This window comes from Scatophagus argus, chromosome 20, assembly GCF_020382885.2.
Source record: "Scatophagus argus isolate fScaArg1 chromosome 20, fScaArg1.pri, whole genome shotgun sequence".
Lineage (NCBI taxonomy): Eukaryota > Metazoa > Chordata > Actinopteri > Scatophagidae > Scatophagus > Scatophagus argus.
Window position 1 is genome coordinate 1,217,872 of NC_058512.1, and position 15,175 is coordinate 1,233,046.

General features: G+C 44.7%; 1 protein-coding gene and 1 long non-coding RNA gene across 7 annotated transcripts; one reads left to right on the plus strand and one right to left on the minus strand.

The window, feature by feature from the left end:
- Nucleotides 1–2,290: 2,290 nt before the first annotated feature.
- Nucleotides 2,291–6,354, minus strand: LOC124051927. 3 transcript variants are annotated; one of them, XR_006841896.1, is made up of 4 exons: nt 6,241–6,354; nt 5,867–5,978; nt 4,693–4,765; nt 2,291–2,999 (listed from the first exon to the last, which is right to left on the minus strand). It is a non-coding gene; the product is annotated as an uncharacterized LOC124051927 (long non-coding RNA). The 3 variants fall into 3 exon arrangements; XR_006841897.1 differs by having other exon boundaries at nt 6,107–6,246; XR_006841895.1 differs by lacking the exon at nt 6,241–6,354 and having other exon boundaries at nt 5,867–6,096.
- Nucleotides 6,354–13,067, plus strand: LOC124051926 (substance-P receptor-like). 4 transcript variants are annotated; one of them, XM_046375726.1, is made up of 8 exons: nt 6,354–6,824; nt 7,706–7,881; nt 8,475–8,669; nt 10,334–10,484; nt 10,645–10,841; nt 10,979–11,075; nt 11,319–11,519; nt 12,058–13,067. In XM_046375726.1, the coding sequence occupies exons 1-7, from the start codon at nt 6,597–6,599 to the stop codon at nt 11,502–11,504; spliced, it is 1,230 nt and encodes a 409-aa protein (XP_046231682.1). In that variant the 5' UTR covers nt 6,354–6,596; the 3' UTR covers nt 11,505–11,519; nt 12,058–13,067. The 4 variants fall into 4 exon arrangements, 2 of the variants coding, with proteins under 2 accessions (XP_046231682.1, XP_046231683.1); XM_046375727.1 differs by having other exon boundaries at nt 12,068–13,067; XR_006841893.1 differs by having other exon boundaries at nt 6,355–6,824; nt 11,319–11,892.
- Nucleotides 13,068–15,175: the final 2,108 nt, after the last annotated feature.

The following is a 15,175-nucleotide window of genomic DNA, read 5'->3' on the forward strand; positions in this document are numbered from 1 at the left end:
ACGTGTGGACAAACAGTACAGCATCACTAAAGAAAGTATCGCAATACTGAAGTGAGTCATACCACAGCCACCTCAGAAACATTCAGAAATATCTCCTGAAACCGTGACGTTCACCGAGCCGATCGCCTTAACCTGAAAGCTTCCCTTTAGCGTGTGTGTGTGTGTGTGTGTGTGTGTGCTGCAGTGACACGCAGACGTCCTCCTGTAGGTGTTTTGAAGCACACGCTGAGCGCCGAGAGCCGAGAGCTCCTGTCCCTGATCGGGGGAGTTTTCTAGGCTGATCAATAGGTGTCATTGCTGATCTGCTGTTAGTCCCTGACGCCTGATCAGTGACTGTGAAGGACATGAGTGCAGTCACACACTCACACACTCACACACACACACACACACACACACACACAGTAATGAGAGGCATTTGTTAGCACGTTATACTGATTCATATTTGTATGGCTGTCAGTTAATACGTCAGTTTTCAGCTTTGGTGATTGAAATGAATCACCAAACGTTTCGTTTCGGCTTCTCAGGTGTGAATCTGATCTTTATATCACATTTCTTTTGTCCTCTGTGACAGCAAGCTGGACGTCTTTGGGTTGGACAGGACAAGATGTCACCATTTTATGACATTTTACCAACCAAACAACTAATCGATCGATTGAGGAGATACTCAGCAAGATAACTTTTCAGTGAAACTGTTGCCTAGGAGACGAAGCCCAGTGATGCTGTTCAGCTTATCGTACATGAGATCTTATTGATACACGACCACAGTCATTTTATTGTTTATGTCACCAACGTTTCGGTCAACAGGAAGTTCTTACCACCAGATGACATTTTGTTTAAATTTTGGTTGTGTGGATTTATTTTATTTTTGTTCCATTCATTCAGGATCTTTAAATTCTGTTTTCATGTTCTAATTCCAATATCTGAATATTTTTACCAGTTTAACGTTGCTTGCTTTCTTTGCTTAATTATGTGCTTAAATAATGCTTTGCTTAAAAATGGTCCTAAAATGACAATAATATAATTTATCCCAGTTATTTAAAGTTATGACAATCTGCAGTCTGAGTCAGCACACAGCAGAAACTGCACAGAAAAACCACACGGTCTGAAAAACGTCACTTCGTTTAACAGCGATTTTTCTTAAATGAAACTCAACTTCACTTCAAAAAACACGTTCAGCTGAAGGTCACAACACGTGCAAACTGCAATAAACTGAAGGAAACGTTTTACGTCTTACCTGCCAGGAGAGATGAAGCTGAAGTATTACCACAGTGTTTTTATGAAGTAAAAGTACGCTCACAAAGCAGCAAACGCTCAGAGCAGCAGAGACTTCAGCTGCGTTCTGCACGGGAACTACAGAACCACCAACACACCGATGATTCACTACTGTCAGTGTGTGTGTGTGATGATTCAATACTGTCAGTGTGTGTGTGTGTCTGTGTGTGTGTGATAATTCAATACTGTCAGTGTGTGTGCGTATGTGCATGTGTGTGCGTGTGTGTGTGTGTGAGGCATCCATTCACATTTGCCTTTAGTTTGAGAATTGAATTGGATTTTACTTGAGTATTTCAGTGCAGTATTTTATACTACGTTTGAGAGGGAAATGTTGCACATTTTACCTCATTTATTTGACAGCTTTAGTTTATGTTTTTTAAATGTTTTTTTTTTTACAGATTTAGACTTGACAAACTAAAGTATGTGAGGATCTTATATGTTAGGGCTCCAATAAACGATTGTCTTTGTTCTTGATGAATCTGACATTTACTTAATTACTCAGTCAATCGTTTGGGCCACTAAATGTTAACGTCTTGTTTTAGCAGACCAACAGAAGAAAAGCAGGAAGCAGCAGTGTGTCTTTTCAAGGGCTTTACTGACAACATGAAAATGTAAAATATCTATCAGATAAATGAGATATAATCAGATTCTGATCACATTTGATGAGGCTGCCAGCTGATCCACGTTCATCCTGCCGAATGTGACCACACAAACCCTGGACTCCCACTCGAGCTGCGGCACCACGTGTCACCACTAGATGGCGCCGAACACCGGAGCAGCAGGTGATGAGTGGGGCAGCCGGCCAGTGAAACTCAGGTGATGTTAGTAAGCCTCTCAACACTTCAGACATAAATGAGAAGATCTGAGTGAACACAAACAATATAACTGTATTCAACAATATTAAAGATTTTAGACGTTCATACTTTGATTAGCTTAATGATATTTAAGAACAGGCCTTCAAAATAAAATTTCAGTTACAGTTTGCCTTTGTTAGAAATCTGTCTTTGTTACATGTGTTGTTGAGTTGTGTACTTGTGTCGTTTCCAGCAAAGTTCAAACCCAGAGCAACCTGCAGGTTTATTCAAACTAACAGTGCATTTCACTTCCTGTCGCTGTCGGCGGGTCACAGAGTGTGGAAGGAAGTCGTGACTAAACGTAACGTGAATTAAAAAGTTTACCTGGTCTGTAAACAGTCGGCTCTGATAGACTTTCATCAGGAACAACGAAGACGACAGCTGCCACGATCCCACGCTGCTTCTCAACATCATCACGCTGCAGCAGAACCTACAAGCGGTGTGTTTTAAAGTCATTTAAACACCGAAACAAGAGGAACAAATAAACTTGTCCACAGTTCTGTTGGTACCCGGGGTTTGAAATGTCACACTTTAACAGAAAGATGAACTCATGACATCCTGTTTATCCTCTTTCATCAGACTTCCTGAGAAAAATCAATTTTTCCAATTACTGCAATGTTACCATGGTTACAGTGGGTCCAAAAAGGCACCTGCTACTGTTTGTTGAATTATAGCTCACATATTGAGTGTGTGGTATTTTAGTTTCCCAATCAGTTGTGGAGTTCTGTTTTCCTTGAGGAAATCTTAGTTCATTTCAGTCAAGTGTTTTGTTGAATCTCACCTGGAGTCCAGCAGGAGGGTCAGGTGGCTCCTCATTGGTCGGCTTCTCCTGAGTCAGAAGGCGTCCTCACAGTCGTCCTCCGTCCGTCCGTCCTTTGGACACAAATAGCACACTTTCAGGTTTTTATCAGTCGGTGACAAGAAAATAAAATACGTCTGTTAGCCCTGATTTGTGTCTCAACATTCCAGTCATAGCGGGAACCATCTGCTTCTCTCAAACATAATTAATGTTTGATAAACCGGGAGGTGTTTCCCATTGTTTTCTGAATTTCCAGAATCTCCAGAGACTTTTGTAACCATCTGGATGAAAAAGGTTTCCATCCGCTGCATGATGAAAACGGTTTTTGATCTTTGTTTTTCAAACATCACCAGTTTATTATCTTCTAGAAAGACGTTTAACTTAGCGCTATGTGAACCAGCTGCATGCTAACACGTGAAACTGGCGCTAATCTCCGCACGCAAGAAAAGTTTTTACATTTCAGTCTTTTAAAATATTCTGCAGTGCTGACTTTTTGTAACACACAACACATTTGTGAAGTTTCATTTTGTATTTTAGGTCCTGAAAGTGAACATGAGCTCCCATTGGCAGAGAAACTTCGCTCACCAAATAAATTTCAAATCCTGATCCTCACAAATCTTCTGGTCAGGAACAACAACCAGAAACACAGTAACTCTGTGCTGGGTAACTTCAGCACCACATTTAAGTAATACAACTACTTTCCTCTTCTCACTAGTTAAGCTAGCATGACTCAGCTAGTTTCCGCTGTGCTCACTCCAAACCGCGCCCCCTGTTGGTCATTTAGCAGAACTGCAACATTAACATCACGTTTTATTTCACGTAACATTTCATCGTTACACCTCAACGATATCACTGGAGCTCTTGCACCACTGATGGTCTGGACAGCTTTAATCGCCTGCTGCAGAGCCTTCCAGTCCAGAACCGCAACAGTTTGTGGTGTTTCCAGTCTGCTGCTCTGGAAAAGTTGGCAAGAACTCAGGGACAGGAATTTAACTTTCATAAGTTTCTCCAGGATGTCATATCATGTTTCATAAGAAGTGAGTATGATACAGTGACATAAACATACAACATTAATATTGTAAGTCAGTGATGTAATATTTTCAAAGTGAAGTCTGTGAAGTTTTAAAACGCAGTGCGTTTGATATGTCACTATTGCACTCCCATAATAATAATAATGATGATAATGCTTGTAATACAGCCAAGGACAACTGCGTAGTGTTAATAACATCCCGAGAAATAATGAGCAGTTGTGACTGATAACAGCACTCGTTTAAACACAAACAGTCCAAATCCAAATTCTCAGAGTGGCCATTAAAAAAGATAAACTTATAATCTGGAGAGTTAATCTCCGGTCAAAGTTCAAGGTTCCGGTTCTCAGATACTTTATCAGCTGTCTGAGAAGTCGAAGGTCACCGTAACACTAACAGAGAAGCAGAGAGGCTATTTTGAGACATTTCACATTATGGAGAAATGCTAAACCTTCTCCTCCACCACATTTATCCAACAGCTGTAGTTAGATTGAGGTTTTAGGCAAACAAAATACATAATAAAGAAGGTTATGAGGTACTTTCTGTTGTAAAATTAAACAAGTGGTTTCCAATCTTACTGGCTTCTGGTCTCTTACGAAAAAAGAAAGCAGGACTTTCACAGATGGCTTCTATAGCTGCATTTCAAAATGTGTACCGCTCACCTGCTTGCTTACTATAGATCACTTCAACTATTTTTGAAAACAATGTTTGGGTTTTCACGTTTCGAAATAATGCTCACCGGCTGGGGTTCACTCTGCATCACCAGTCAGCCTTCGCTTTCCAGGAGATGTCACACCAAGCGGACGACGGGACTGAAAAGTGAGGTTTATAAGGAGCCAGTCTTACACTGATGGTGTCGTTACATTGTGCAAACCACATTCACTTCATAAAGACACTGCACAAACATGTCTGCTGTCACGTGTCAGAATTGTTCATGATAACTCCTCTAAATAATAAAACATCTTCGTCCGTCCTCTCTCCTCTTCACCGGCTTTTCTATTTGCGCTCCTGTTACCGAATCCTCACTCTTTAATTTGAGTTTTGTATGAAACCAGGTGGCGGATAAGCAGGTAAATTAAAGAAAGCTCTGCATCATTCTCAGGTGAATTCTGCCGCTCTTGGTTGGTGTCACTTCCTCTCCTCATCATCAGTTCAGACCTGCACTGTGGTGTTAGTTACAGCCGCTGTGAGGGGAGCAGGTGACGAATGAGATTGAAGTCTTGTTTTCCCTGCAGTGGATTCTCATAGCGCAGATGTGAGACAGACAGACAGACAGGCAGGCAGACAGACAGACAGACAGACAGCTAGTTGAGTTGAGCTTAGAGATAAACGATGTGTAGTGCCACATATCTGTTTTTCCATTACTTTGGTGAGCTGACATGCAATTTGGCCAGGCCGGACGCAATCCAGTCACCTTCTGACCTTCGAGCCATTGAGCCCTTAATTCACAGCGAGACAAGCACAGCAGCACCATGTGGTTTAATGATCTTGATGTGGCCATTTAGACTTTAAACAGGCATCATTTGTGCGGGATGCATCAAGTGCTGAAGCGTGAAATCAATGGAGAACCAGGAGCCAATTTCAAAACTGTCCCTCTCTGAAATAATGGCGGCAGTGGAGAATTTGCATACAACTTGAGTGTATTTTAGCATTTAGAAGCCACACTCAGTAAAGGGTTTAAAACACAGTATAATGCAGTCGTACATGTTAAGAAGTTCTAAGGTTTCTGAAGAGCTGTACATGAAGCTCCAAGTGGCTCCAGCCGTCGCCATCTTGGCTCCACTTCACTCCAGGCCACTTAACTTGACCCACTTCGTGGCTTCCAGGCTAACTAAGGCTAACAAGTTAGGCTGTGGCTTCACACTGTATAATAAACAGGTTCACACAGAAAGCAAAGCAGGTTCATGTTATACCTGAGTGCAGGTTTATGTGCTCACACAGCCAGAAGACCTCACTGTACTCCGGTCAGCACTCAGCAGACACTCTGCTTCCTTCTGCTGTCTGCCAGCAGCTTCTCCTTCTCCCCTCCATTCAGCAGCCAAATCAGGGAGATTCACAGCACATACACTCAGAGGTAATTCACATAGCAGACTCAACATCAATAAACACACATCACATTGCTAAAACTACAGGTGACAACAGCTGACACCTACAGCTGTCATTATCTTTGATTTATATACTGTTAGCTGCTGTCATCGTATTATATAAACCAATATCGTCAGATAGGCCCAGACTGCTAATCCCGCTGAGATCGTATTTAATTGTGTTGCGTTTCAGAGTGACTCACAGCGGCTGATTTCGGCCAGACAAGGCAGAGACTCATCATTTGGTGTGTTTACGGACAGGGTGTGTGAGTGGACGTGTGGGGAAGGCAGGGGGTTGGGCGGTGAGGTTAAACAGCCTGAAGAACGTGCGTGCTGCCTGGTGGGGCTGCGTCGCGCGTTTTGGTGCTGTGATGTCCTCAGAAGCGCGCAGCTTCACTGTGCGTAAAGACGCAGTTCCACCGCAGAAAAATGTGGGAATTGCGTTTTTTACACATTCACAAGAGCGAGCCCTTTTCCTCCAACGGAGGCATCCGCTCCGGTAACTGGACACTCATCTATTTTTAACATCCAACTCGCCAAACAAGCTGGTGCACTGAAGATGGACCCTCTCTACGACGCCACCGATTTCAACGCCACGAACGGGACGACGAACGCGTCCGTTAACCTCAGCGACGGCTTCAACCAGTTCATCCAGCCGGTGTGGCAGATCACACTGTGGGCTGTTGCCTACTGCAGCATCGTCGCGGTGTCTGTGCTTGGTAACGTGGTGGTCATCTGGATTATCCTGGCGCATAAACGCATGAGGACCGTCACCAATTACTTTCTGGTACGTCGCGTGTGTTCAGCTCTACCGTCGTGTTTGATGTTGTTTGAGAGGATGATGAAACTTTTGGAGCGTTTGTGTGAGGCCTCTTAAATGTGTGACCCCACTGAAATGGACTGAAACTGAGCCATCGTGAACTTAACTCCTGCATGCAAGCTAATTTGTGAAATGAAGATGCCCAACTTTCTATTTCTGCAAACTTAATAAATGACTGGCACACCGATGATGAAGATGTAAGAATGAACACAGAGAGAATAAAATGTACCAGCTGATTCCTCACTTGATTAATCTTACAAATATTTTCTTGATTAGTGCCAGCTGATGTCTTCTAACTGCTTGTTTTGTGCAGTGACGTTCAGTTTACTCTCATATGAAAACAGAGAAAAATCTGGAAAGAAAACTTCAAATAATCACATCTGAGCCTCTGGAGAAGAAGAAAAATGAAAAATCAAACTATTTGCTGATTCTGCTGATTGAGTAATTGATTAACTGATTCTGTTTTGAAGTCAGAAGATGATCGACTCAGTCTCAGAGCAAACCAACCAAAGTCATTTAGAACATGTAAGAGTCCAGAGATGACTGATCACTGATCAGAGGGAGATGTTTGCCCTGAAATGAGTCTCCCAGGCAGGTCTTCCTCCCACATATTATCACATATTAAAATGTCTAATATACCTCCTCTCACTCACCATAACGTTGGTTCTAAATATATCTACTAACTAAATGTAAGATTGTTGAATTAGCTAGGCTGTTCAGTCGTACAACACGGCAAACGCTGTCACTACTGCAGTACTGGAGTAAATGTGAATTAGCGCCACATCCCACTGCTGTGTGTGAACATGCTAAACCCTGTTTGATGGAGTGTGTTGTGGTCTCTCCTGCAGGTGAATCTGGCCTTCGCAGAGGCCAGCATGTCGGCATTCAACACGGTGATCAACTTCGCCTACGCTGTCCACAACGAGTGGTACTTTGGTTTGGTTTACTGCCGCTTCCACAACTTCTTCCCCATTGCGGCCATTTTTGCCAGCATTTACTCCATGACGGCCATAGCTCTGGACAGGTGTGTGTGTTTTCTGCAAGGACCGAGCTGTGTGTCGTTAGATTTGGTCTTAAATCCCACCCAGCCTCCACCACAGGACTGAACTCAGTCATGATTTCACTCAATCAGTCATGAGTGTGTGGCTGCCTTAACAGTGGAGGCACATCAGAGGATCCCTCACACTGATGCAATACATGGGAAACGTTATTTAACATAAAGGGTTTTTTCACACTTCTCACTCATATTGTTCTGTGTGAAGTCCTGAAGAGGAAAGAAAGAAAGAAGAGCCCACAGTCGTGCTATCAGTGAGGCACAGCCGGGCTCTGAGCAACATGCTAACAACATGCTAACAACTGGGAGCATTCAAAGTGGTACAATGAGAATGTAACGTGGTGTAAAATTGTTTGTTACCCACCTAAAACAAGTTTCATAGTGCTGCAAAGTGAGTGGAGCTCATTGGATGCCTATCAAGGAAGTTAATTAGGAAAATGATCGGCAATATGTTATGGGCTTAAAGCCTAGCAGAGTATATTAACAGAGCTGCCTGAAGTGAATGAACAGAAAATGTCCCCTCATGTCCACATCTTCTCTGTCCTTGTGTCTGTGTGTGTTAGGTACATGGCGATCATCCATCCCCTGCAGCAGAGGCTGACGTCCACAGAGACCCGCGTGGTGATCGCGGTGATCTGGATGCTGGCCCTGCTTCTCGCCTTCCCTCAGTACTACTACTCATCTACTGCCCCGCTGCCCGGACGCACAGTCTGCTACATAGACTGGCCTGAATACACCACTGTGGACTTCAAGAAGATGTGAGTATACCTGCATTTTACCTACAGAACACAAAGTTTCCTCCCAACACTTGGACTGCTGCGTTAAATGATCTCAGCAGAAACGAGGCGACGACATTATGACCAGATGATGTTCTGGTTTTCGCCATCCTCGCCGACACTCCTCCTCTGAAACGTCCACATGAAATACGGTGAATCGAGGGTTTGCTTTGAAATCAGACTGATTGTTGGATCAGTGAAAGATGAACTGTTGGACTCTGGAGGCTTTGGCAAGTGTGACACCAACTGTTTCTGCTTAAATCAACAAAAAATCCTTGACCAAACGGTCTCTCTGTGCAGGGCACACGGCTAAAATACGATCCCAGGATCCAGAACTGCTCCGTGGGCCGACTCAGTCCAGCCTGCAAAGAAAAATGAAACCATCCTCAGTCAAAGGCAGGATTATGTCAATGAATCGACTAGGCAAACGACTATGTCTTAGCTTTTTCTTTATCCCAACATGTGCACACACACACACACACACACATACATCATGAAATTATAGCCTGAACTGATCTGATGATTGAGGTGTAAAACTCGTCTTCCATCAGTTTTCACAACAGAAGCGAGTTGTTCTGCCACCTGGTAGGACAAATGTGCAGTATCATTCCGTACTATGTGGTTAATAAGTCTGATCCATACTGTGGACAGGAAGCAGCAGCCTGACTGATCCAGGGCGACAATCATTTCCTCGAGGGATTAATTTCGTATATGAAGAAAATAGTCCCAGCGGCTGAAGTGAGTCCTGTTCAGGTGATGCAGCCGTCTGAGAGACTCATCCTCATGTCTGCTCCACGTCTTCTGGAAATATCTGTGGAGCTAAAAGAGGAAAAGCAGGCAGTTGATACATTTGCTTCCAAAATTAAAACCTTATTATCATCCCCGACAGACCTCCTAACACACCGTTTGTCTCTGCAAATGAAAGCACCTTTAATTTAGTGGTCCTGATTTCTTCGCACCAAAGGAGGTGAGAAGTTCCTCACATGTCTGTGTGTGTCTGCATATTAATGAATGCAAACACGCAGTCCATGATCTCTTAGACATCAGGCAGATCTCAGCTGGCAGAGTGTAACGTGCTAAAGACCACAGGGGTCTGCAGCCCTGCCAGCTGTGAGGCACAGCATGGCTTTGGGCTAAATGCTAACGTCAGCATGCTAAGATGCTCACAGTGACTGCATGCTGATGTTTAGCAGGTGTGATGTGAGAGGCAGAGTATGTCCAGAGAAACAACATACAGAAAAGGGTGTGACAGTGTGTGCAGAGACCCTGAAGCGTCAGGGATTCTGAACTAAGACAGCTTTAGCCATGTCTTAGCTTTGACTTTTAGCATACCAACATTTGCTAATTAGCACTAAGCAGAAAGTAAAGCCGAACTATTGGACAAGTTAAACTTGATAATGAAGTGGTTTCCAGTTTACATTTCCCTAAAAAATACGAGTTTCAACCTCATGGTGGCGCTAGATGAGAAGTCGAGGGATCACCTAATGAACATCTGGACCGACAGATACGACGTTACAGTCCACCGCTAGCTGTAATTACTACGCCAGTCAGACGGTTTTCCTCGCCTGAGTGACTTCAGTCCTCTGATTGGTTTTCTGGTTCGTTAACGTTCTGACTTTTGTCCTCTCTCACTTTCATTTCCTCAGATACTACGTGTGTGTGACACTGCTGATCTACTTCCTGCCCCTTTGCATCATGGGATGTGCGTACACGACGGTGGGTGTCACCCTGTGGGCGAGCGAGATTCCTGGAGACTCCTCTGAACACTACAAAGAACAGCTGATTGCCAAACGCAAGGTGACGCACACACACACACACACACACACACACACTGCAACCTGCCGCTCAACACGATCGTTTAATTTAATGGCCTTTTTAATCCCCACACGAAAACAGAAAAAGTCAAAAGATTATTTCACAGCCGCCCGCCGTCTCTTCTGTGTTTTTTCCGTGGCAGGTGGTGAAGATGATGATCGTGGTCGTGTGCACGTTCGCCGTCTGCTGGCTGCCCTATCACGTCTACTTCTTACTGCACCAGTTCTTCCCCGACTCGTTCGAGCAGCGCTACATCCAGCAGGTCTACCTGGCCGTCATGTGGCTGGCCATGAGCTCCACCATGTACAACCCCATCATCTACTACTGCCTCAACAGCAGGTGGGAAGCCTGGCTGTCCAAGTGTCTGTCTGTCTGTCTGTGTCATGTGGCAGGTAATCTGTATTTGTGTCAGTAATCCCATGTATATAATTCCTGTTTAATCCGCCTCTTGTGGAATATTTGTCTTCCACCGGCAGGTTCAGAGCAGGTTTCCGGCAGGCGTTTTGTTGCTGTGCTCCCGCCGTCGCCAAGGAGGAGCTAGAGCTCAAATCACCGCGCTACCTGCAAACACAGGTGAGAGTAACGATGGGTTCCAACGTGATATGTTCGTCTGCGTCAGATTATAGAGACGACCGGACAGACTTGATGTGTTTAGGAATAAACGACTTCCTGGAATGACAATGTAAACGAACATGGCACCAATCACGTAAATGATCGCTGTTAGCTGACATCACAACAAGTTGAGAAACAATTTAGTATCCAAGTTCAGGATTCTTTGTTTTCATGAACGTGTAATTTAATCACATCTGTTTTCAGGAGAGCATATACAGAGGCAGTCGGATGGAGACCGTCGTGTCCACTGCTGTCCATCCTGCAGCGGCAGAGCCAAAGAGGGCGGGGCTTCCGTGCTGTGACCCCCACAGCCAGCCTCATGCAGAGGTCACACCCAACGGATCCGGCTCAGAGACGCTCACCAGGAGCCCGAACAGCCCGTCACTGTAGAGCAAACACCATCAGGTAGTGGGAACACAGCGGGCTCGTCTCCAACGTGCCATCGACTCGCTCTTATCGTACTAAAGAGGAAGTCGCGCTCAGACGATCTGTTGCTCTGGTGCATTATTTAGCTGTGATGTTTTGTTCTAACCAGGCAGGCGAGTGCATTAATACCCCATCAATGCTTAGATTATCAGGGGGCAGGGAGGCGAAAGGCAGCGGCTGTCAGACTGACCGGATCAGCAGTCAGCAGTGATTTCCCACCCTGTGGCAGACAGAACTGCAGAGTGAGCGTGAGGTTTATGGAGAACCAGAGCGCTGGTGTCACCTTCATTCTGCACACATCACGTTCAGATGCAGAATCATACGATAAAGCTAAAAAACTGTCTAGTTCCAGGTGAAGTCAAATTTTGAGGTACTTGTACTTTACTCAAGTATTTACATTCTGTGTTGTGAGGGAAATACTTTAACATGTATAATATAAACACATATTATATTCCATCTAATATTATATCAACATACACAAAAAAAACGAAAAGATATGAAGGCAGGTTTGTGTTAGGACACCCCAGACGTGGACCTCAGAGGCCCGATGGACACAGTAGACACACTGCAGTCAACATCACGCTCGCTGGTTTCATCGTTCAGCGGCGACACTTGACCTCCAGCATTCCCGGGACGGTTTTGGAGAGCGTGACCCTCGGCTCCCCCTGGCAACAACAGTGTCAAGTCAAGTTTGAGCGCGTGACGCTGCGTTTGTGCTGTGTGGAAACGGGGAGGCGGACTCGGAGCGCGTGAGTCGATCTAGCACCTGTTGGACAGGATTAGTCCCTTGTTTTGACAATGTGCAGTGCAGGGTTCAGTCTCCAGCTAAATATAGAGGACTGGACGGGGAAACAGACACATGCAGAGCCATTGATAAAGCACCAGAGGAAAGACAAGGACAGGAAAACACGAGGAGCTTCCCAGTGCATCTCTGTGCAGGCTGAAGACCGGGGGGACGCGGCACGTCGCTGGCGAGGAGCGATGCTATTTGAGCCTCGCAGACGGCAGCTGCACAAATTCAGTCAAATAATCCGCATTACAGTTTGTCGGACCGGCTTTCCCCCACAGAACGTGTGAGGACCAAATATTATCATGTCAACATGGTGCAAGGTCAGGTTGTTACTGATTGGCTCACACAGGAGGTGCAGAAAATGGGCCTGTCATCTTGTCTTTTTACTTCCTGTCCACACAGGAAGTGGGAATGTTTCGTGTTGTGCAGGTTGCCGCCTGTGCTCATCTTTACCTTCATTTTATCAAATATCTGACGGGTTTAATAATGTGACATACAGCGTGAAGGAGGCACAGAGCTGGAGGAACCTGACCCACACAGCTCTGGGATCAGCTGCTCGTCCGGCTCTTCTAAAAGTCAGGGCGACTGGTGGTCAGACCTGTTGGTGTTTTATTGTGTATTTAGCTGTCTGAGTGGACATTTAAAGTGCATTCACATGGTAGAGACTCGTTTGGTTGGTTGTGTAACAAGAGGATTAATTCAAATTCCATAATCAATAAAATCTGTATTATATTACATATTGGATGTGTATTGATTAATCTGATTCCAGTCCAACAAAGTCGAACTCGCCGGTTTATTGACCGTTTATGACGAATAAAGTTAATAACGTGCATCATCACACTAACAATGAGCTTGTTAACGCAGCATGTGACTTTATGCCCCGTGTTGTCTCTTAAATGTGATATCTGTGGCGGATGTTCTGCCCTTCATTTCCTCCTCAAAACGTTTCTTCCAAACTCTGAGATGCGTTCAGCAGTGTGTGGACTGTGTGAGCTGATCAGGGCGGAGACAACCAGCAACAGCAACCCGAAGTGAAAAGACAAGACAAATGGAACAGACATTTTGGAATCGGGATTTTAACAGGAATGTCGCTTCGAACAAAGAGCAGGGACACATGATGCCACACTGGCTGAGATAAAAGTAAATAAACCACAAAAACTCCAACTTAAAATGCACCGTCACAGAGCTGAAAACGTGATTTCACCACCGTCAGAACGTATGAAAATGCAGTTTGATGAATATTTATGAACTGCAGGACAGTAATACTCAGTATAATTCAGATGAATGTTATTTGAGAGCAAACAGATCTTTTTGTAGTGTAATCTGCTGTCAAATTCCAGAAACAGGGCTGTAAATAGACACAAAAACCTCCACAGCTCCATCTAGTGTTTCAATTCCAAACTGCAAACTGCTCACAGATGGTTCTGAAGAGCCAAAGCAAAGAAGCAAGCATTAAAAGATTCCAAACGTGATGCAATCATCAATCTAATCTCCCACATCTAAAGCTCCTTCCTCCAAACAACTAATGTGATCTTAAAGGCAACCCTGTCCTACATTAGCTTTTCAGGTCCGACAGGTGAGGAACCCCGGACATTTTAACTCCAACCCAAAGAGCTGAGGCTGATATCTGCAAGACGTTTGCATTTATATGACAGGAAGGTCAAGGCTCGCCCAGCGGGAACCGAGGAACCGAGAGGACCCACAGCTGCTGCTTTATGGGATCTGTGTGACCTGCAGTGAGGAATGGAGGCCCTCTTTTTCCAAAAGGAGGCCTTATTTTCAGGGAAGCAATAAAGTTACAAAACGCCCTCAAACAGAGAGGCATGAAGGTGATCCAAGACAAGGTGGAAAACTAAAGTCAGAGCTGCTCCAGCTGTCCTGAAGGGGCACGCCGCCGGTTTTACAGCATAATGTCTGCAGCAGATCTGACAAAGCAACACGTAGCATCTCAGCTTGGACAGACTTACTAACAGGAAGTCACACTGCGAAGTGGTTTTCGCTGGTCGACATGAAACGTGTCAGTCCATAAGCTCAGTGATGCTTCATCTGGGAGGGTGAGGCGAGGGGTGTTCAGTTGGTTGTACCTTTAACCTTCTCCTGATGGTCCAGTCACACAACATTTGACAGAACAGAAAGTTCTGAAAGGACAGCAGGTGTGAAACGCTATCATTTTAGTACAGTTTGGACGCCTTACTGGACTTGCGTACAAATACTCACTTCGTAACAAACCTACCAAAAGGAAAGTCTTTCACCAGACTTTGACTCCCAACCCTGCTGCGTGTCTCTTAATAGTGGAAGTCATTATCACTGAGGATAAAGGCCGTAGTACAGATAAAGAGTTCAAATTCCTCTGCATTCGAAGAGGATTATCACTGCAGTCTATGTGCTCATACACAACACTTTCAACAGAGGCAGACGGGTGAAAATAAAGAGTGCAGCAGAAGAACAATATTCACTCATTCGGGAATCGGAAAGAATTAAGAGAGCTTTGATAGCTCTTTTAGAAATCTTGCTGATGATGAAAGTGTGTGTTTGAGTTTGAGCTTCTGAGAGGCTCAGATTCACTCCAAAAGGCTCCACGGCGAAATGAGTTCAGTGTGGAAGCAGTCAGTCTGTCCACCTCTGCAGATATCAACCATAAAACTGAAGCCATCACAAGTGGATGACCAAAGCACGGTCAGACACCTGAAGAACATCCAGATCTCATGACTCTGAAGAGCCGGCATCCACTTCATGGCTGTAACGTAATCCTTTAGGGCAGGTCAGACCGTCAAAGGTTTTAGCCTCTCAGAAGCTGACAACATCACAGAAAGGATCCCCACAGAGGAAGACCTTTTTATTGAAG